The sequence below is a fragment of the Globicephala melas genome, chromosome 13 (assembly GCF_963455315.2).
Source record: "Globicephala melas chromosome 13, mGloMel1.2, whole genome shotgun sequence".
NCBI classification, from domain to species: Eukaryota; Metazoa; Chordata; class Mammalia; order Artiodactyla; family Delphinidae; genus Globicephala; species Globicephala melas.
Window position 1 is genome coordinate 41,208,252 of NC_083326.1, and position 24,759 is coordinate 41,233,010.

Consider the following 24,759-nt stretch of genomic DNA (forward strand, 5'->3'; position numbering starts at 1 on the left):
AGGCAGTATTTACTCAAAAGTGCAACTCAATTTGATTCTTAGTAAAACAGGATTAGAATATCGAAGTGCTCTCCGTGAAGATAAAGCAAAACATTCACTGGGAAAATCAGCCATCACCAGCAAGAATATTTATTAATGTAGTCAGACTGCTTAAAAGGGCCCCAAGCAGAAGGGTGAACAAGCAGACTACAACTTCAGCAAGAAAGATCATGGAGATGCAGTCAGTGTTCACAGGGAAGAAGGCTCCGGATATATACCAGAAAGGAAAATAAAACTCTTCTATCTAATTTTACCATAGGATTTTTGTGTGTAGATGAATTTGGAGTCAAAATATGGCCATAGTTTACACAAACTGTAATTCAGATAGAGAAATCAGAAAGCACAGCAGGGCCTCCCAACTTTACACTTTCCAACAAGTCACACTTTCTCAGTTTCGATTCTAATCTGCACTGTCACACGGACAAAACAAAAATAGCGTATGTGAGCGACACCAATCTGAGAGCCACCCTCATAACCTTCTTCACAGTCATTCAAAATCACTGCCTGGCCTCCAGGTGGCCAGTTGTCTCCTCAAACCCACTAAACGTGAACCGGGGAATGAGTGACAACGACGGGGTTCCTCCATACGGGGGGACCCTCGATGTCCCTTTGCACCCAACATCACTAGCTGGTACCTACCCGGAAGGAATGAACGGAACCACTCCAATGCAATCCCAGCCACTCCTGCTAGTTCAAGCATTCGGTTCAGCATCACCTCATGACCAACACGAAAGCAGCTGAGGCTCTAATATAATCATCATGGAAAGGTGTCCCAAATCCTTCATTCGAGGAAGATCCTTCATACACACCAACGCTGTCTCCAAGCCATGCCGGGGTCTGAAACCAGACTGGAAAATATTATATATGTGTATATATAGTAAAACTCCCACAACCCACTCTTCTACTATGTCACATTTATTTACAGCTGCTTAACCCCTCCTGAATATATATAGCCTTCTCAAGGTGAAAATATGAACATTCAAGGAAAGATCCTTTCCATAGTAGAAGGGAAACTGAAAGTATATGAAGACCTGGTGCTGCCTGGTAAGGTAGTTGAGGTGGTCCCAAATGGAACATACTTTGTCCTGAAGGGAAAAGAGAAAACACGATATTGGTTTCCAAGGCTAGTCTTCGAAACTTGGTACATAGGATCAAACTCTTCCGATGTTTACAAAACAAAAAACAAAACAAAGCAGAAAAACCTTGGCTTTTTCAGGAGATGGGAAAGCAACGCCAGATTAACCACTGAAGCTTTGTTTGGTATTACCAAAGTGCCTTCTACCTCCTGAATCCCACTGGGGGTCACCACTTTCGTAATCCTAACTACCATTGCCTGGACTGCATTACTAGACTCTACTGATGCAGGAGCTCTACGCTGACTGCCCTTGCTCACTGTGCAGACACAGGCAGCAACCTTTAAGTGAATAACAACTTCGAATGGTAGGAATAATTTAAAAAAAAAGATCAATGGGCCCCAACAGCTATTATATGTTAAAGAACAAGAACAAACCAACTTTAAAAATACCAATTTTCCTTCTCACTTCTTAATGAATAGGCTTCTTAGAAACAAAGTGACATTATATAGAGTTTTCAAAGTTTAACCAGAGAATTCACTATTTTTATCTTCTTGAGACTTCTGTTAGAAGATTTAAGACTATATATTTCCTTTTGGCTTGCCCCTTTCTCCTGAACTAATGTAATACTGAAAACTAAAACTTTCAATCCCCGTGCAAAATTTTACTAAGTTTCTCAATTTCCAGAGTGTGTCTAAAATAAAATCAATTGGGTTAAATCACTGCAGCAATATTTTCTATGTGCTTACCCTAAAATATTATCTTCATCAAGCAAATGGCTATCTATATGAGTGTTCATCACATATAATTCCATTTTAAATTAATAGAATTGTCTTCTAATCTCCATTTCATTTACTCTACTGGCCAAACTCATCCCATCCTTGCCAATTACTAAAATGAAAAAGTTTGGTAATGTCCTTCGGGGGTACTATTTCCTCTACCCACTCAGTATATACTTTGCTTCTCAAGTCAATTATTCCATTGATGTCAAATATCCAGAAACTGTGTAGATAGGTTTGGACCTGAGATTTATACCAAACATAATACTCATTATGTTTTTCTGGACACTCTCCACTAACTTCACTGCATCTGGTAAAAAATGGCATGTCTCTCATAAGGAAAATGCTGAATGGATCACCTGGGCTAAGGATCCAGAAAATACTACACTGAAAGGAATAGATCACTTGATTGCTCAGCTCAAGCTTACAGTCCTCTTGGTGCTTAGTAACATACAATGCTTTTCCTCCTAAACTCTTAAGTCCTCGTGTTTGACATATTGACCCTCTGTTGCATAACTTGTGGGTCTGGCCAAGTGCAATGAGTATAAGAGTCTTCCCAAACCATCCCTTTTACAGATATCAGCTAACAATGTCTATGAGTAATATATGTTCAGTCAAATAAATATCCACTGAGATGTCTGCCATGATCTAGGAACTATACAGGATATACAAACATGAGTAAGATATGTCACTAACTGTCTAGGAATCCATACTTTAGTTGGGAGAAAAACATATAAACTAAAAGAACTGTGATAAAGATACATTAAAAACCACCCTTATAAAAGAAGGGACCATATTTCTGCCTGGGAATTGAGGGGAAAGTATCCAGGGGAGAAAATCTGCATCTCAAATAATGAATAGCTATTACGGTGGCAGTGATAGTAATAACCAACAGAAGCTAAGGCATTAGCATATATGTAATTTACAAAATCTTGGAAATCAGATCACTACTCAAAAGTAAAATATATTCTATCCTATAGTATTTAGTTTACAGACAGCAAAACTATTTCAGTATAATGGAAAACTCCCAGCATAATATGAACATTCAATAAATACTAAAGTCAAAACTCTGAGAACCTTAATGACAGAAGCACACAAATAATGATGTAGATTTTCCCAGAAATTAATCATTTCCTACATATTTAAATGCAGACCTCCTCAGAGACAGCGAAGTGGTTTTGTTTACTAAAGTCTCTTCTCCAAAATTTCATTTTGCGTATTTGAAGCGTCTCAATCAGATTTCAAACAAAATTTGGATGAGAGTACAAATACACAGGACTCTGAGACACATCGTTTTCCCTCAAAACATACAAATTAGATAATTAATAGGAGGCACTGTCAGGATATGACATTTTAACACACATAAGTTTGGAGAGTGGAAAGGCAGAAGAAATACTACACCTATACTGTACATGCAAAAGGCTAAAGTAACCCAAGTATGAGAGCTAGCTAGAGAAAGGCACCTTCCAAGTTACAAATAAGATCATCCTCAAAGCATTTCATGTAATGAAAAACAATTTACCCACTGGTACATTGCAAATCGGGAAAATCCCTGATCCTAGAATCCCAAAATTAGTCATCGGCAGATATCATATTAAAAACAATTCAGGCTCTGCTTCATCAAGTAACAATGGTTTTAAATCTAACCACTGAATCTGAGTTAAGAACACAAACTAATTAGAATCCCTTTCCTAACTTCTCATAAAATTTTAGATTAAAGATTATGTATTAAATCATATCATATACTTCTTATTGAAACGTGACTCTTTTGGCATCAGTGTGCCAAAAGGCTGCTGTGGAATATCTTAGAATACAAATTTGACTTGATAAGCCATTCAATCTTGATTAATTTTTCCAAAGTCCTACTAATGCAACAAAGTGTGAAATCTCACGAATCAAGTATACAGTTGATGGTACATTTTAAAAATTATTTTTTCTTCATTTCAGCCCTACCATGCAGATAAAGAGCTATAATTTTCCCTATTTCACTGGAGAGAAAAGACAAAAAAAAAAAAAAAGAAAGAAAGAAAAGAAAAGACTGAGTGACTTATCCAGGATAACATATTATGTTGGAACTAGAAACAGAGCTGGAATTCAAATTTCCATTCAGAAAATATCATGAGCCTATTGCATAAAGGGCACCATGGGGAAGAGAAGATCAATGAGACATAAACTCTACCATTAAGGAAAGTGCAGTCCTATTATAGCAAGAGGAAATTTGAGACAGTTTATTGGATACAACAAAGGAACACACATATTATGTTATAAATGAATAGCAAGGATAAAATGATGAACTAAAGCTAGAGTTAGAGAACCCTTCACTGAGGAGGTGGTATATGACATTTGAATTGGCTTTGGAGTGGGTGGGTAGAGGACAAGAAACAGTGAAGGTCATTAACAGGCTGAGTAGAGTCAGAGAGACTTGGAAATCTATGCTAATATTTGCATCAAGTTAAATATATAAGTATTTTCTCAAATGTCACAAAATTATAATACATATTTAACCTAAATCAAGCCTAAGCATGAGATTTAACTTAAAAATAGATACAGCAGAGGCTGGTAGTTATTCCCCAGTAACTACCTTTCCCTACCTCCCGCTTTTTAGCTGGGAACCAGCCTCCTGCAACAGACTATACTCTCCAGCTTCCAGTTCAGCTAAGTGCAACTATGTATCTGGCCAATGGGACATGAGAAAAATGGATGTGCTCAAGGCTTAGAACAGAATATATCTAAAGAGGGACTGTGTCTGCCTCTTCTTCCACCTGCTGCTTGGAACATGGACTTGGTGGCAAGTCATGTTAGACCATGGGATGAGGACAAAATACTAGGGACAACAGAGCAACACGACAAAAGGACCCTGGCTCCTTGGATATTCTGATATAACAAAGCTATCTTATCATTCCTGGGACTCCCCACCTTCAGACTGTAATGTGAGAAATGAACTTTAATTTAACCACCTATTTTGGGACTCCATGACACCCATGCAAACCTATACACTAGCTTATGTAAACACCTATGCTATAAAATAAATACAAATCCCAAGTATATTCTTGGACCTCAATTCTCAGAACTTGAGAAAAAAAATCTGAAAATATTTCATGGCAAAGGATTTATTATAATCAGCAATATGCAGCTGTTGTAATAGGCTTTCAAATCTATTTTTAAATTTTAATCTATATGACAACCCTAAACAGGGGAAAGGTCAGAGATCAATATTATCATATTAAAGGTGAAGAATAAAACAGCGGATCAGGAATTCATTACAAAAAATCTTTGACAGCTCCAAATTGTATTGGGTTTTACTTTATTTAATCCATAAAATATTCATTACATATATTTCATACTATATTGATATACTGAAGATCCATTTATAAGGGAAAGTCAAATGAGTTATTCATGCCAGAAAAAAGAATCAGTAAATGAATACTAGATTTTTACTGTAAGTGCACACTAGTTGACAATGTTTTCATTTACCCATTGGACTTCTCAGGCCACTCAATTTTATTGTGATTACATTTAAATATTGCTGTTCATGTTTTTACAGAGAACAGAGGAAAATTTAATAAGTAAACATAAATTAAATATATTATCATGGTGTGAATGAAGAAACAGAACAGGCTGCAAGAGTCCAGAGGGAAAATCTGAAAAGAGAAAATGGGGGCTGGATGGCCTGTGTGCATCAAATTGTCTGCAGGCGAATCTATTCGCCCTTGCTTCACAAATTACTCATATTACAGACATTCTAAAGAATAACTGGATTAAGCATATTCAATAAAGTGATCCATGGCACTGTGTCTTACTGAGCTCACTGGCTGTCTACATCAGCCCACAGAGGCAGGAATGCAAGGCAGCCACAACCCCTTCCCTTGTTCTTCTCATAATCCTCCTTTGGGCAAGGTCTTGATGGCAACCAAAAGCCAACGAGGCCAGAACCAAGAACACTGGATAACCATCAGAAGTACAAATTACAGTACAATCTCTCTTGCACCCCTAACTCCTGCCAAAATATGTACTATTGGAGGCAAATCAAACCAGATAATAAAGGGTGACTGGATCAACGAAAACCCATCACTTCAGGAAAATCAATTGAAAGACATGTCTCTTCAAATAGTACCTTAGAATAGAAGATTTATCTACTTTTCTTCTCTTTTTATGGTTTGTCCTTCACTTACTACTGAGCTTTTGCACATTCTTTTGCACTTCTCAAATTCTGAAATGATCACCCTCTTCTAAGTTAAAGATGAGTCACATATTTACTAGCCATTCTTTAGACTATCCCACTAGCAACAACTTATTCCAAAAAATATTCATGAATGCCATTTTTCTACATTAGCAACCAGTAGGACACCCTCAACAAATGCAAATTAAGCAACAAATTGAAAACTAATCATTGTACAAATGTTGTATTTCACTCAGACTGGTTAGAGAGGAATGAAGTCATGGATTCAGCCTATCTGCAGTGGTCTGATGGAGAAAGTGCTCTACCCAGACATTTTACATCTGTCTTTTGTAAAAATAAGAAATAAAAATAAAAAGGAAAGAGTGGTATTCTTCTATCTCCCAGAGGAAATACAATGGATGGATGAGATGAGGAAGGATGGGTAAGTGGTCATGATACAGATTACCAATAACAGTAAAGTTTATCTGATTATTCTCCGCTTAAGAAAATGTCCTAAAGAACGCAGTAATGCTGGTTGGGACGCTACTTATCTGTTAATTTGTACCTTTTTTCCTTTCCCTAGATGCATATCTTAAAAACAGGACAATGTTAATAACAGCCTCCTCTACCCCCCACCTAAGCATCGTTTAATCAGTCTCATCTATTTTCATTCAGTTATTTCATAAAGGTAGTAACTGCCACTCTCTAAAACTGCCTTTTGTTAGCAATTAATGCTTTGACTGGTCACAGTTAGCCAGTTCCCCAGAAACAATCTATAAGTCCAATATCAACAACAAAACAGTGAGAGTCCTACAAAGTCCTTGGTTCTTCCATTACTGAAAGTATGTTTCCCACCCTTACGGCATCACCTTCTAAATAAAACAGTAAGAAGCTACAATTCAAATATATCTTGCTGCTATCCATAAGCCCAAATCTTCACTAAAGATCATCTTTCTCATGTTGGACAAGCATAACAGTGAAAGTTTGGGAAAGGCTTTGTACCTTCCAAATCTGGGTTATGGAAATGGAATTTTTAAAAATATTTCAACCCTATTTACAAATAGGCTATAAATCGAGAGTCTCAACACACCTATCTAAAGGCTAGACTTTCATCTCAGTGAGTAATATATATATAGACAATCAACAGTTAGCCAGAAAAGCTGCTAAGGGGGTGGGGGAGTATTTATTCGATAGAATCATATAACCAATACTTTTAAAATCAAAATAGTATTAGGTTCAGGCTACAAATATTTCAAAAGGTTAAATGCAATTGATTCTGAATCAGACATCAAATCCCAGATATGTCACTTGCTAGCTGCATGAACTATCCCAAGTTACTTAATCTCATCTGCCTCAGTTTCCCTATCTGTAAAATGGTAAATACGATATCACTTTTTTAAAAAGATAATTCATGTAAAGTCCTTAGTATTGGGTCTAGTGTAAGTAAATGATAAAAAAAATAGGTATTCTTTTAATCAGCAAGCCCCCACTCATTAATCTGCTTGACATACTGCATAAAGCATGGTATCTCAGCACCAGGCGAAATAAATGACTGAATACAAAGATCTGTGTCCCTAATCTTAATGAGCTTGTATTTGTGATGCAAAGACAACACTTCCTGTTACGTTAGAATATCATATATTCTATTAAGAATTCAAGAGAGAATTTAGAAAGTCCTAAGTTTAATTTTTTTAATAAAAATAAAAAAGCCATTATGTACTAGGCTGAGGACATACTCCACAGAGGAGAGGTTAAAAGACGTAAATGAATGACTCAGAGAAGGGTCTGGAACTACGCTGTTAAACCTTCAAAAGGAGGAACTTCACTTTACTCATCTATTAATCCAGCAGCTTCCACAGTCTCAAGAACATAGCATGTACTTAATAAATGTTAATGGAATGAAGACATGCCTTAAAGCTTCCACAAAACCCCCAGGACTTTACACACTGAGCAAAAAGGAGACACTTAATCGGTATTTAATTGATTAACTTCTACATGTCCACACTTGTTTTCCTTTCTCTGATGTTCTCTCATTTGACTAGTAAGCACCTGGGAAAAGCTCTACCCACACACCTGAGTACCCTGAACCTGGCCAGAAGATGGTTGCCAACAAACTGAAGAGAGAGCAGAGCCCAAACGCAAGCCTTGCGCAGCACCTAAAACAGGACTTAACTTTTTTAAAAAAAGTTGATAAAAATCATCTGAATTTCAGACAGAATTATCTATTTGATTCTGCATAAGGCATCTCAGGAGGTGTAGGATAAATAGTCCTTAATTGTCCTGAAAGAGCTAGGACTTATTCTTTAGGAATTATGCACTTGTAGCTTTTAGAAAACCTGGCTTAACAAAATGTCATATTTTTTTCCCCTCTGAGAACAAATCAACTATAAAAAGAAGTCCCCATGTCAGCATATCAACAGTTTTGCATTTGAATTATGTTGTCAAGTTCAAAACAATGAAGTGAAACTTAAAATCATTTAGGCATGTGGCAATTAAGAGCACAAGCAATGAAATAAGGAGATAAGGAGAAAAACACCACCTAGAAAAAAAATTAAATAATACCACCCCAGTTAAATGCCTATTTCTCCCCAAAGATCTTAGCCTGCACAGGATACTTAGAAAGACTCACATACAATGTAATATTATATCCATTTCTGCTCCTATTCCTGCACTGAAATATTTATAGAGTGCTCAGTATTTCTGGAGTAAATTATACCTAGCTCTCAATAAAGCTGAAATCACCTAAATTACCGTTTTTGTTCAATTATTTGGAAGGATGGAGAAAGGAAGCTTGACAGAATAAAAAGTTGTATTAAGAAATGGCCATTTCACAGCTATAATTGCATACCTTAGTGAATATTGATGCCTTGAGGGTTATACGCAATCACCACAGCTATTTTTACCAAAGCCTTCAAATAAAATCCAAATCAATTTATGTTATGTGACTCTACACATTATATTTGGACACGAAACATAAGCCAAGTATTCTATCGGTTTATATGTTAGGAATAACATATGAAAACACGTATGAGGAGTATGTAAAAACAGAAGCACAGTACAGTGTTAAGCATATTGTTATGAATACCTTCTAAGTTGAATCAGATACTCAAAATTCTAGAAAAATTCTATGGTGTGCCACGAACTCTGGAAATGTAAAGGTCCAAATTCTTTTTATTAAAAAATAAAGTTCCAAATTCCGAATCACTGTTGTAGACTGAATTTTTGTGTCTCCCCCACCCCAAGTCTTATGTTGAAGCCCTAGTGTGGCTATATTAGGAGATGGGATCTCTAAGGAAGGTATTAAGGTTGAAAGAGGTCCTAAGGATGGAGGCTTGATCTGATAGGTGCAGTATCCTTATAAAAAGAGACACTGAAGAGCTTTCTCTCTCTCTCTCCACATAAACACCCAGGAAAGCCCATGCGAGGACACAGTGAGAAGGTGGCTGTCTGCAAGCCAGGAAGAGAAGCCACAGCAGAAACCTATCCTGCCGGACACTGATCTAGGATTTCTAGCCTCCAGAACTAGAGAGAAATGTGAGAACATACACTTCTGGTGTTTAAGCCGCCCAGTGTATGATGATTTGTTATGGCAGCCTGCGCAGACCAACCAATCGCTGTTATTATAACTTCAAGCTGGGAACCAGGAGGAGTCCTATTGCAAATTTCGTACATTAGTTTGAGGCATTCTACCTGAAAAGCGCTCCCTCCCCATTCGGCAGTCCTTTTACGGAACAAAGTGAAAACTGCCAGCAGAGGGCGCAACACACACACACACACACACACACACACACACACACACACACACACACACACACACACACACACACACACACACACACACACACACACACACACACACACACACACACACACACACACACACACACACACACACACACACCCCCCCCCCCCCATAGTTCATGAATGTCTCGTGGGCTCCACTTCTACTTTCCAAATTATGAAAAGATTATGGGGGAGATTCCACAGCAAAAGGCAAGTACAGTTGACCCCTGAGCAACATGGGAGTTAATTTGCATATAATTTATTGTCAGCCTTTCATATTTGTGGTTCCTCCACGTCTGCAGATTCATCCAACCACAGACTGTGTAGTACTGTAGGATTTACTATTGAAAAATATTCATGTATAAGTGGACCCACAAATTTCAAAATCCCAAGTTGCTCAAGGGTCAGCTGTAGTCAACTGTGGCCCCAACATCAGATGCTTGACTACAAAGGCTTTCAAGTTGCCCAAGTCCAGGTTGATTAGGGTTGTGCTGAGGGGCTGAAATCTGACCTTGTAGGGTAATATTTCACACAATTATTTTCTAACTCAGAGAATGCTTTCACGGTAATATATCACCTTATCATCCCCTGAAGAATTACCTCAATCACTATGTCACTATAAAAAAAAGTAACTTTAAGTTTAAAAAAAGTTTAATTATGATACATCAGTTGCTTTTTAAACAATTAGTGATATCTATGTATAAATTATGAATACTTATTTAATCAGTTTTATACCATTTAATTTAAAACTAATTAATTATGCACAAAGCATATAATACCAACAAACAACATTTTAAGTGACATATTTTGGGAAGAACCAAATGTGTATAAAAATGACCAGATTAGAAATTCCAAATCTCATCTAAATGTAAGGTATAATGTATGCATTCACCATTCACATCATAAACCCTACATAATCAGAATATCATGCATTTATTCAGATACCATGTGACTAGGAAAAAAGTACATGCTTGATTTCCTCTAATTATATCCAAACATACAACTGACAATAGCTTTTGATTCATAGCTTATTAGGCACAATATATTCTCTGGGATATTTTGGACTATCAGTTAAAAAATGCTACTATAAATGGGGTAATGTTTGTTTGAGAAAAAAATAGATTTAAAAAGCGGGAGACCAGGTTTAAAGAGACCAGATAAGAAGATGCTGCATTAATCTAGTTGAAAAATTTTAAGTGCAAAGAATAAATGGCAAAGAGTAGGGATTCAGAGAAAGAAAGATGTAGTTAGGACACAGAATTAACACTACACAGGAGCCAACTGGCCATGGGGGCGGGATGGGAGAAGAGAGTTAGGAATGACCCTGATTGAGATTTCTAATCTGAGTAATGACAAGTAAAAGTTTATGTCAACCAAGAGATAAATTATTCTAAAGGCTTGCTTACACACACTCATGTATACACACCTAATATACACACATAAATACATGCAGACTTGCTTACACACACTCATGTATACACACCTAATATACACACATAAATACATGCAGATTCCCCTATAATTCTGGTTAATAACACCATTGTTTCATTCATCCCTCTCTAAGGATGAATCCCTCACACCATTTACACAATGAGAAAATTAGACGTTAGCAAATGGCAAGGATGACACCATGAGTTTACACTGTAATTCTAAAATGCCCCAACACAAACAAACGAGACCACAGTTTCAGTATGAAAGAAGCAATGGGAACATGGAGTCTGGAGATAAGAATTGATTTTGCAGTTGAAATTATTTGTGTTTCTTTCTTATCTTTAGACAAAACATTTCAGCAGCGAGAAAGAATCATCTCCTAAAGTGCTAATTAGAAACGTAAATCTCACCAAGAGAAATGCCAAGAAATTTTATTGTTTGTCACTATACATGGTAATGGAATTTTCTGACAGTTTATCCCCCTAGAAAAATCTTTAATAAACCACAGTACAAAGTGGAGATCCTAATTTCAGCATATCATGACAGAGGCTGCAAAACAGAAATCATGAAAGACCTTAAGACAAGTAGCTTAAAACACATTTATTCTAAGAATTACCAGGGGAATAAAAAGTTCTCATTGATACCGGCATAATTACAAAATCTTGGGTTGTCAAGTGCACGCTCCACATTGCAAAATCAAAAATATGTCAATAAATAATACCAAGCACGAGAGAGATTGTTTATAAGCCTTTACAAATGTCCCTACTGTGATATGTAATCATAGATTGCTGCTCTATAAATGGTCAATGAAATCTAACATATATTATTTTTCAAGTAAGGCATCTATAGTATTGTAAAAGTGTACCTTATAAATATTGCCCTGCCCCCAACCCAACAGAGGGTTTTTTAATTGCTCTGCGATATTTTGGCCTTTATTTCGTGACTGCCTCACCTCCATTAGAAAGCAATTCACCTATTATCAAGTCATATGACAACTACATCACAATTCTTGCTACATTAATAACAGGTATCCTGTGATAATAATGCCCGGCACATAAGAAATTATCCCCACTGATAAATGGCTGCTCTGCTCTTGCTAGGTAAGTGCTACAGACCTCACTCCTTGACCTTGCTGCCCCGGGTGTGTCACTAAAACAGAGCACGTATTTCTTTGAAAGCATCACTTCAAAAATTACATGAGCAGAGAAAAACATATCCTCAGGCATCAAAACTCCCTCAGTCCTCTTTGTAAAGGAATTATAACTTCTGAATAAGCAAACCAAAAACAGAAAGGCAGAATTAGGACAACCCCCAGAGTCCTTCTCTTTTTCTATGGACATATGTTTAATTACTGCAGACAAGGCTATAGTCTACAGTAGCACCCTCTCTCCCTGAGGAAGTGGGAATGTTTAGCCAAGCAGTCCAAACAGGCATATCAAATATCCATCCATAAAAGCCGCAGTCTGGAATATGCACATTTCTATCCTCTCTATGCAAGCAACACGGTTCTTTGATTGATTATAAGATTCTGATCATCTGAAAAGCCTTCCAAATAGCAGTGTCTTATCAGTCGTTGACAACTCATAAACACAAAGTAACAGAAGCCTGGAAATACTCAGAATCAGTAAAGCAAGTACAATATAGAGGGACCAGAATAAAATTAAATTGACAAAAATCTTCTATCTTATTATATAGAAGGGAATTAAAACTTACCAAATATATTTTTATTAAAAAAATTTCTAGGAAATCATGCCATGCTCATATTATTAATTTTTTCCCAACAAAAGCCGTATGCCCTTCTGACAATTTATTTTATCTATATACCTTTTTGTAAACCACACAGAGAGTACTTATTTCAGTCTGGCTTTTCCAAATAGAGTCTAATCATATACTACACATTCCATCAATAACTTGAAGAAGATACACAGAACATGATGTAAAAAGCTGTCCTCGTTTTATCCTGTCTACATGAAAATTATGCAATCTACAGTGTCACTGGAAAAGAGGAAAAGGTACCATAAAGTGTCAAGAATTTTATCTCAGTCAAATAAATTAACAATATCACATATACTGAACACATTCAAATACTCATATCAGCTTTGCCAAAATTATTGGTTTAATTTTTATTGTAAGTTACAAGTTTAAACCAGAGGCACCTACAGTATATGAAAACAGGCAACAGCACAATAACCTTCCTCAAGTTCACAGCTAATCTGCCAGAGGCTACTGGCATGCATCTATTTAATGGAATTCCCACAAAGCTGGTAGATTCCTTTTGATTAAAACAAACAATTAAAAATAGGATGAAAAATACAACTTGTAATGTTAAAAAGAAGCTTCTAACTCTAAATGCAAGACAAAAATCATCACTAAGGACCAGCAAGTTAACATCCTGAGGAAGATTATTTACTCAACAAATATTTACTGAGTATCTTCTGAGTGCCAGGAGTGTTGGGTACCCTGCCCTTAAGGAGCTCACAGACCAGTGGGAAGACAAACAAGGACAAATTTACAGTCCAGTGAGGTCAGTGTTACAGGAGATCTGCCTGACACACAGAATGAAGGGCCACCACCCCCCCCAACCCAGTATTTGAAACAAATGGTGTTATTTTATTTTTTATTTTTATTTTTTTGTGCAGTACGCGGGCCTCACTGTTGTGGCCTCTCCCGTTGCGGAGCACAGGCTCCGGATGCGCAGGCTCAGTGGCCATGGCTCACGGGCCTAGCCGCTCCGCGGCATGTGGGATCTTCCCGGACCAGGGCACGAACCCGTGTCCCCTGCATCAGCAGGCGGACTCTCAACCACTGCGCCACCAGGGAAGCCCCAAATGGTGTTATTTTAAAACAAATGGCATTGGAATGATGATGCATAAGGGGCCAATCTTCTCTTTTCCAGAAATGCCAGGCACAGTGGTGGACTGTTTGGGGGAGGGCCACTAACATGACCTCTCATTCATAGAGACCACTGGAAGGTTATGGACACATCAGTAACTTTCACATTCACTCCCCTACAGTTAATCAGGCATATCTGAAAGCCTGCACATCTTGAAAAACACATCATTAATAAACATCTAGAAATGAAACAGCTATGTTTGACCTTATGATGATGGAATTTCTAAATGTAACTTTACTTAAGATACAGTTACACTGAATTTACTCAGCTACCATAAATACTTGGAAAACATTTAAGAATTTGGAAGGTAGCAAAAGAGTACATTAAGTAGGCAAAATAAATGTCAGAATCTGCTCCCTAAAGCAATACACACAACAGGTAGGAAAGCTGAAACTCACTCAGAATCTACATACTACTTTTATTTTTTTACTTATTTTTTTATTAGGGTATAGTTGTTTTACAATGTTGTGTTAGTTTCTACTGTACAGCAAAGTGGAATTCCCTGTGCTATACAGCAGGTTCTTATTAGTTATCTATTTTATACATACTAGTGTATATACGTCAATCCCAATCTCCCAATTTATCCCACCCTTCCACTATTTTCATTTTAGAGATGAGTCTAATAAGCAAACTAGACAACAAGGGGGGAGTAGTCACAGATATACCAGCCATAAGTAACTGTCACAACTGACAGGAGGGAGAATTCAAAGAAACAGAAAGAAATGAGAACATAAAATGCATATTCCGGAGCCCTTTGCACAGAGCTGATTTTACAGAGTAGAACTTAAAACAGAACTATGCTCTTTCTTTGCCTGGTCCCTTTCCTATTTAACTTGTGAATTCCTTGCAGGTACTTTCAATAGTCCTATACGGGTTCATCAGTACTTGTAACAACAAACTTTTTTTTTTTTCTTCACAGGAGGACACAATAACGGGGGAGGGGATGAAGAGGGAGGGTTGTATTTAGAGGAACAGGGTATGTTTTCCTTTTCAACGTTCTCACTCTTTAAAGAAGCTGCTTTGAGTTTTGTTAACATATACTTAAAGCCCTTTAATATACCATTCTGGGAAGACCAGCATCTTGAAAAAAATACGAAAAATGTTGTTACAATGATAAGTGTAATTAAGATGCTGTTCATGGCCACGGTACAGGGGTTTTATATCTCAAGGTACATAATAGCTGATAGTGGCCTAGTCACTCCTCTGGAGAAGAATATCATGATGAACAAACTTCAAATGTCTGCTTATAGGAGAAGCTTTTTATGCCTGCATTCTCAGGTTCCTCTGGCTCAGAGCCCACATCTGACAGGAGCTGAGATCTCTAGATTTTTACCCCATTTTTTTCTTTTGGCTGTCGCACAACCATTTCCAGTGCTTTCTAAATGGCATAAATATTTTCAGGGTTTCTGACAGGCAGTAAGGGGAAAATTAATTTCCACGTGTCCCCATTTTGTTCCCTAACTCCTCACACTGACGTCTGGCTTAGAAGCAAGGATCCCCTTGAATAGCGCTTAGGCTCTGTCAGCAACTTCCCTCCACAGTGTTACCTCCACGTTGTGGAGGAACAATGATTGCAAACAGGGTAGTTACATTAGCTCAGGCTCTTTCTTCAGAACAGGCAGAAACAGCCTCCAAAACAGAGATGAAAAACTGAGCCTAGGTATCCTCTACCCCACTAAATTGTGATGTTCATGGATCAAACTTGCAAGAGATGCATTTTAAACAGCTAGAAGCTGATGCGATTCACATGTTACAGTAATGGGAGTTACAGGTAATGCCAATTTTTTAGGAAAAGTTGGCCTCGAGAGGACGTTGATTTCTCTCAACAGGTTCTATCTCAAGATCAGATTCAAAAGGTAACTCAGCAGATTGTATTTTCACCAAGCTGAGACCACTGCCTTCTCAATGGCTTATAGATAGACAACTTCATACAATTAAAAAAAATTCACTCTATGTAACAAGGATGAGTAGATACACATGCGACAGCCCTATGGTTATTTTACCCTGTAACAAACTTTTTTTCCTCCTTGAGTAATATTTATATGACCCTAAACTGCTGGATAAAGCCAAAACTGTAGCCAAAATTCATCACTAAATAAAAATAATCATCATAGATAAAATATAGTCTATCCATACAATAAAATATTATTTGGCAACAAAAAGAAATGAAGTACTGATTCATGCTACCACATGGATGGACCTTGAAAACATGATGCTAAGTGAAAGAAGCCAGTCACAAAAGGCTACATAGCGTATAGCTCCAATTATATGAAATGTCCAGAACAGGCAAAACCACAGACATAAAAAGTACATTACTGGTTGCTAGGGGCTGGAGGGAATAGGGAATTGGGAGTGACTGCTAAGGGATATGGGGTTCCATCTCAGGGTGATGAAAATGTTCTAAAATTAGATAGCAGTAATGACTGCACAGCTTTGTGAATATACTGAAAACCAATGAATTGTACATTTTCAAAGGGCAAATTTTATGGTATATGACTATCTCAATAAAACTGTTATTTTTTTAAGGACTCAATAATTGATTAACGATGCTCCAAGTAGAGTAATTCTAAATACGAGGACTGAATTTTCAACCACATTCGTTGGCACTTTGAATTTTATCAGAGTGAGCTCATCTTATACCTTGGGATCTATCTATTAAGACTGTAAAACAGTTTCTCTTTCACTACTCACTTTCAGAAACAAAAGTCTCCTCTTACAAGAAAGAGAAAGATGAGTAACTCCAATTAGAGCCTAATTCACACAATGCTGCTCTTTGTTAATGAAGGACACTCTGTATCAATCTGTCTAATTTATTAAGCAAACAGGTAGTTCCAAGGAAATCTTGGGTCACCCAAATATTTGGTAGTCACAAAAGAATCTGCAGGTAGTTACTTAATTCACAATCAGCTACAACATGAAAATCTAGATACCCCTATTACTTTGCAATCAGTAGCAATTATTAATCAATGAAAACAGCAAATGTAAATATGAATACTGACCTTGTTTCTTTTAACCCTTCTTTCTGAATGACTTCCAATATCTGCTTTGCTGTCATTGGTGAGTTGGGGTGTTTTTCTAGTGCCTAAAAAAATAAAAATAAACGTAAGATTCCTAGATTACTGCATAGAAACATACAAGATGAAAATGTGTGTGAACCATGCAATGTTTCCTTAAAATTTTAAAAAGGCTGTTATGCCAAAATTAGGTTCCATCACACAGATCAGGTGTCCAAAGTGAGAACATAGTTTTTTTTCTGGACATCTATGGCAATTTCTGCAACATATAGGGGTCATTCTGCAAAAATGTCACAAAGGCATACACACCAAAAAAAGAAATGTGAAACCTAAAAACACCAAGTTAATAAATGTATATAATTTCCTTTATTAAAAATTGCTGACATTTTATGGTTTAAGTCATGTTTTCAGGCTGTTAAAATGTTTCTTAAATTTCTAAGACCTTGGAAACATGAGCCTGAATACCACCAAGAGCAGAGAACAAAGTGCTGGTCAGAAATAACCTCACTGGATTCATATTTTGATCAACTTCTCTTGTATTAAAAAAAATAAATAAAAACCCTTCATGGCCAAAATGGAAAAAAGCATACAGAAACCCAAGTATCTCATTACAGTGTGTTTTCCAGTTCAGCTCAGTTTCCTTTCTTTTGCCTTTTCCAATTCATTTCAAGTAAATCCCTTCCTCTTCCCATTCAGCCCATCTCAGCTTTATGAACTGAGTCCTATTCTCTTTCTCTCCCCTTCTGTCCTACTTATTTTTGAGTGGAAGTGAACTTTTTTAAACAAAGTATGGGGAATATATGGGACATAGTTAATTATTTCCACAGGCATTAGACCATCAGCCCTGGAAAGCAAGCCCCTTTTATTTACCCAGGGACTTTACATGTAGTGAAATCCGTAAACAACGGTGCCCACACTGCTCACCAACAAGGTCTATAGGACCACCTCTGGGTACAAGAAACAAGTGTACACACATCTTCACAATGACTTCCTCCAAGGGTAGATGACATCTACTTAAATTTTCTGTACAGGAGCTTCTGCACAAGTCATGGCCCCCATGCAACTTAATAATTCTAGAGTCCTAATTTATGATTATTATGAATATTAGACCAGAATTCTCATAATTATTAAGAATTAACAGGGTCACTCTAAAAACTAAAAATTAAAAAGGCTTCCAATATGTTCAAAAGAGCTCTGTGATCTCTTCCACGATCAATGGCTAAATTTCAGCTAGGTCCCTAGCAAAGGTTCTGCTCCTCAAGGCCCTCCAGTGAGTTACATACACAGCCTGCCCTACCTCACCATTAGGGCCACTTTCCTGTTCTCCCCTTTCTAGTTCCCAGGAAATTTCCCCATTTTTTCCTAGTCTGGATCAGTCTCTTAGTTGCAGTTGGTAATTCTTTAAAGAATAGCGAAATAGGAGCTACACTGGAAAGAGAGTGTAGCAACAAGTATGTCACTAGGAAAGAAGGAAAAACTGTCCTCACAGAGGATGCTTCAGAGAGCTGAACTGTCAAGGGGGGAAGACACATAGGCATCGCTGTATAGGAAGAGGACTAAAGTGTAAAAACATTGGTTAAAAAAAAAGGCAAGAAGGAAACTGCATAATAGAGCTGAAAAGGGGAAAAGGTTAGGTCACAAAGAAAGGCAGGAAAGATACAGACATGAAAATGAAATAGTCGACAGAATTTTTAAAATAAGAAGAACTGTAAGTAGAACAGTGCATACTTATGACTTACTGAAAGGAGATGCTGTGGTCACATGGACTATATACGGGGTGGGTCTCACCCCAAATGATAGGCAATGCTGGGGACACTAATGGTCTCTCATAGAAGATATGGGCAGAAGGTCAGCAGACACAGACATACACAAGTAAGCAAGCAAGGAAGAAGGGAACTGGCGGGGAGAGACACGGGATGGCAGAAAGAGGGGGACAGAGGAGAAGGGAGAGAAAGGAGGAAAATTGAGCTGAACTGGGAATGTCAAAAAGGCAAACTGATTAAATCTAGAAAGGGCCGAAGAGGAAACTCCAGTGTACTGGGTAATGTTTTAGTGGAAAGTTGGGCACACTCGAAAGTGGGGTTACTCACTGTGGAGGATTCCCTGTTTCTCTTCCTGAGTACAGGCCCCTCAGCACACCTGGGCAGCTCCTCCCAGCAATTGAGAGAATTTGGATAGCCCTGTCCCCTTCTCTATGACATCACATCCTACTCTACAAAGGAAGTAAAAGTGCCAACAATTACATCGTGAAGTGGATGAGAGGCAGGAAGGAAATGATGAAGCCACACAAACACCAGAAGCCCCCCTCAGTTCCTGCAAGACAGAGAAAGGGGACAGAGAAGGAGAGGGTCCTGGATGTGAACAAGCTTCACTGAACTAGCTGTGGGAACATTTAGAGAACAAAAGAGAGAGAGATTACTTCCACGGAACAAAACATGGATAGCATCAAAATAATATGACACATGGCAGAGACATGAATCAGACTCGCAGGCAGCCATACTCCAACAGGACAGTGGGAAGAAGACACAGAGTGAAACTACAGCCCCAAATGTTAAACTGAGGAACTGCCCACGCCCCAGCGATTGATGTCTTGGCTATGAGGTGTTAACGGTTTCATATGTCCTGCAAAATCATACTCCCTGGATTATCTTTCTTGACATTTTCAAATACAGCTAGTATTTGAATATGTCTTCCTGGTTATGTAACACTTATTTTGAATTTAACATGTTCTTCCAATTGTCTTCCACCTTGTACCTACCTCTTTAGAAACAGGGGTCAAGGATGCAATAGAGCAGGGAAGGGAGTAGGATTATCCACAATTTTTAAGGTCATGTATCATAATAAGATTTTTCTAGAAAGAGGGCCAATTAATATTTCGGATAATCAAAACAGGTTCAAACTGACTTGGTCAATAATGATACAATTGTAACAAAATAGGAAATCCAATTTCAAAGTCTGCCATGGATAATAATTATTTATTAATAAAATCATCTTCTTTTCTGGTTGTAAAAACTGGAAAAATGCAAACTCATACCTATATTATAGAAAACAAAATGCACTCATAAGCTTACAACCAAGAATATTAACCCCTGCTAATATTTGTGTTTTCCTTCTAGTTTTTTTCTATTCATACATACTTTTAAAATATAATTATAATTATATAAAGTACATGTATGCATAGTTAGCTGTCTTACTTTTCCTCATGTAATCTAAATTCTTCAAAATGGGCATCATAATTAACACTTAGCTGAAGATAGGCATTTATGTTGTTTTAAAACTTAATAAAAATAAATTTCCAAAGAATATATTGAATGTAAAGTTCTTAGAATATTATTGGGTCAAAAGGATGTGAGCTCTGTCATGTCTCTTGATACACTGTCAACTGTTTCCAGAAATATTTTAACAATTTATACTCTCACCAAGCAGAACTGAATCTGCCTCTCTCTCCACAAATTTGCCAGTATTAAATCTTATCTTTTTAGCAATATTTGCAAACCTAGTAGGACAAAGAAGTTGCAATTCACTGTTACTCTAATTATAGTTTTGTAAATACCAAGGAGAACAAAAACTTTATTTCAAATGAATATCATGTGGGATATGACACGGGATATTTCTGTCTTTCTCATTAATGTGTAAAAAGCTATTTATATAGTAAGACATATTCACTGTTGTGCATGTTAATAACAGATTTTTATTCCTTTTGTTGGTTATTTTTTGGATATTTAGGGAGATGATACATAAAGTTCTCTATTTTCAAATGAACTACTCCATCAGACTTTTCTATTGTGACTTCACCTGCTCTCATATTTAGAAGTTCCTTTTACCCAAAGAGCGCGTAAATATCTGCAAATGTTTCTTGCGGGTATTTTATGCTTTCATTTTTTAATTCATCTGGAATGTATCCTTTTGTACCCAGGTGAAGAACTAACTTAAGCTCTCACCTCCTATTAATGTTAAGTCAAGATTCCCCAACATAATTTGTTTCATAAGCCGGTCATGGTTAGTGAGGCATCCTCTGGCATACATTAATATCAGGGCAATGAAAACTCCTTTGGATGTGAAACCAATATATAAATGTGGGAACCCAGTATGTAAAATGCATAAAAGCAGAGCTGCTGCTGAGGTAGAGATGAGAGGGCTCAGAGCCCCCAGAACTTACTTCCTCTAATGGCTGAAGGCACTTCTGGGAATTTTCAGGGCCTCTGAAATAAACTGCAAACCACTATCCTTGGGGCTCATCCAGGGGTCCTGCTATGCTCCCCTGATTTTCAATCAATTCCTGTGCCAGCACCACCCTGTTTAAATTACTGTAATATTACAATACACTTCACTATCTGGATAGAACACAGCTCTCATTACTCCTTCTTAAATTTTTCATTGTTCACTTCTTTATATTTCCAGATGAAATTTAGATAGGAATTAAACGAGACATCTAATTAAATTTTTAGGAAATGTACACACATTGTTTCATGTGCTAAAGTTTTATTTTATAAACTGTAATAAGCTTTTTATTAAGTGTTTTATATTTTGGGTTGCAACTATGAATACACTTTTTTAATAAATTATCCTCACAATTTATCGCTAATACATACAAAAGCCATTGAACTGTGATAATTATTATCTATATGAACAGCTAATTGAATTCATAGTAGTTCTAATAGTATAGAAGTACAGAATCATATTTTCCACAAATACCGTGAATTGTTTCTCCTTTCTAATAGCTCTATGTTTTCTTTCTCCTACATTATTTACTTTGGCTAAAAAAGTGATCTTTTTTAGTCCCTTTCAAAAAATTTTTTGCTGAAAATGGAAATGCTTTATAATTTATTTCCTCAAACACAGGCTCTTAAAGCTGCTGTTTCCCTAAGAAAATCTGTAGCTAGAATTATTAGAGCTCGCACTGCCAAGAAAAGGCTGTAATCAGAAACCATTGGCCAGATATTACTGTCTCTTCTATACAAATCAGAGTCTGTCACAGTGTTCAGTCTTTACATAAAATGCCCTTTCTTTCTTTGTGAAACAAACTGTTCTGCCATGTTAGAGCTATATTTGTGATTCCACTTGACTCTGTCTCCCTGAGTTGTGTCTTGTATCTCTCATGCTTCCTTCTCATGCACTAAAGTCCTCGCAATTCTCCACTATCTTTTTTCTTCTTCATTTTTACTCCCAACAGGTTGCAAATTCAGCACTGCTCTCCCAAAAGTGGAATTTCCATGGCTAAGGACACAAAGCACACACACAATCAGTGGCCTCCCTAGCAATGGATTCACTTGTACTTTTCATAGGATATGAACAGTTGTGTAGAACTGGCAAACACACCACTGGATGTCATCTTCTTTACTAATGTGACTAACTATATCAGAGCCTATCTCAAAGACATTTAGATTTGAGGCAAGACATTTGACATTTGAGGCAAGACAGACTCTTGTCCCAGAAACCTCTTCTCCCAGACTTCTACATGCCCCAGTAGGAGGAGAAAAAGAAACCTGCAGACAAAGATAGCAATATAGTTAAGAGAAGGAAAGAGGTATTTGCTCAATCACTGAGGACACAGGCCATGCTAAGAATGTATTTTTCTGTTTTAGGTTCATCCTTTCAGCATTTTTCTGGTCCAGGAATACTATGTAACAAACATTTTAAAGCTTATTCAAGCTGACTCAGAAAAGTCATTTCCAGTATCCCTAAGATAAACACATTAGACCAGTGTTCATCTAATGGTTGAAGTCTTGGTCCTTCAGGCCCTGAAGAAAATTTTCTGAGCTTACTTGACTGCAAAATAAAAAGGTTTCTACAACTTAAAATCACATCAGTGATACATATTTAGATCTTTCTCTAACATTAAAGTGTCTTCCCTTAATCCATATTGGCAGTTCACTAAAATGTTTCGCTATTTAAGGCCTCATGTATTAGGTACACGATTTGGAGGTTATAACGATAAACCATTATATAGCTCTCTACAATTACAGAGTGTTTACACACAACATATATTATTTCATTTGCTTACATACAACATATATATATATACACACATATGTATGTATGTATGTATATATATTTTTTTGACCCTGACAACAACTCAGTGAGATGCATATAAGAGGCAGGATTAACTTCCTCTGAGATGCACTAAGTTGAAGTAATTGGTCCAAGGTCATAAAGCTACCAAGTGGAAGGACAGGACTTGTACACATTATGATATTGATGATGACAATGTTTAAATACAATAAAAGCAGTTAATATGTATTAGACGACTCTTCCGTGCTAAGTCTCCGGAGGTTTTACTTGTATTACAATAGACTCCTGGCTTCATATACTTAACATTCCCTATTTCCACTGTTCTTGAGATACCTCAAAGGTCCACGTCATTTTGATGAGACATAAATTTGAATGGCTGATAGTATTCAGATGAGAAAATTAACCACATAGAAAGTGACAGCACCTTGCCCACCACCTAATATCTGTACCTCAGGTTGCTGTCTGCTCCTAACATATGTGGTTACTAGTTAAGGGTTTAAGGGTGATGTTTACAATTTTTCTATTCTACTTGCATGCATTTTATGGGGAAATTACATGCTATAGTAATATATGTGAATGTGTGACTGAAAAGATGCAGAATTTTTGTTATAATAGCCTTGAGAATCAGGCCTATTTCACCCAGAAAAAGGAGATGTCCAAGAAGATAGAGTGCCTCTGAGACCTGGCACCTAGGAAGTGATGGGTCTAGCCAACACTGAAGTCTGCCTTTTACTAAGTTAAATTACTTATTGCCTTGAGCACAAGGCTTTTACAGAAACTGTGGGCCTACAGTCAAGATATTATATGCAATATCGACCTCACAATCCCCATTTCAGCAATCTCACACTTAAGAACAATCAGATATTTCCTTGAACTCTCAGATAATGGTTTAAACTGTACTTTCCCGTGGTAGCACCTGTCGTTAATTAACATTATCTGTTTAAGGATATTCTTCCAGTTACACTGCAAGCCTCATGAGATCGAAGTCCTTGGTCCTCATTCATGTCTGTAGCATCAGATTATAGCACCACTAAGTAGGCTTCGATGAAGACCACATTAGTTTGGAGTTGCCATATATTAGGAATTTTTATAGAATAATAAAGAAGGTTATGAGCTTTGGAGTCAGATGAAGCAGGAACACCTACTCACTAGCTGTCTGATCTTAGATATTTAACATTCCTGAACTCAGTTTCTTCATTTCCTCATTTATAAAAACGTTGTGAGGACTAAATGAGATAGTAAGTATAAAAGCACTGATTATTTCCGTACGCCAAATGATTGCCTACAGCAACATGTGTTAGTAAACACTGGCTAATACTATTGGCTGGGGGGAAAAAAAGCCCCCTTTGAGCACGGCCTAGAAACAGGAATCTTTTCAACACGAAGAAGAGAGCTATAAAAAAAAAATGACGGGCATTACCTGGGGTGTCTCTGAGATTTCCTGCATAAACTGCACTAGGGTTTCTACAAATCAAGTTAGACACATATTGCCACCCCTTGTCACCTGATCACGGCCAAATTTATTCCCTCTGGATTCAGACGTAAACCTGCACCATGTGGTGCTTGGTTTCATCAC

General features: G+C 37.2%; 1 protein-coding gene across 1 annotated transcript in view; it reads right to left on the minus strand.

Moving 5' to 3' along the window:
• The window catches only part of ASXL3 (ASXL transcriptional regulator 3), a 172,985-nt gene that overhangs the window by 123,957 nt on the left and 24,269 nt on the right, over window positions 1-24,759 (minus strand). Inside the window, exon 2 of the mRNA XM_030876618.2 lies at window positions 17,157-17,239. Within this exon, the coding sequence (XP_030732478.2) occupies window positions 17,157-17,239 (83 nt within the window). The remainder of the gene's footprint in view (window positions 1-17,156; window positions 17,240-24,759) is intronic.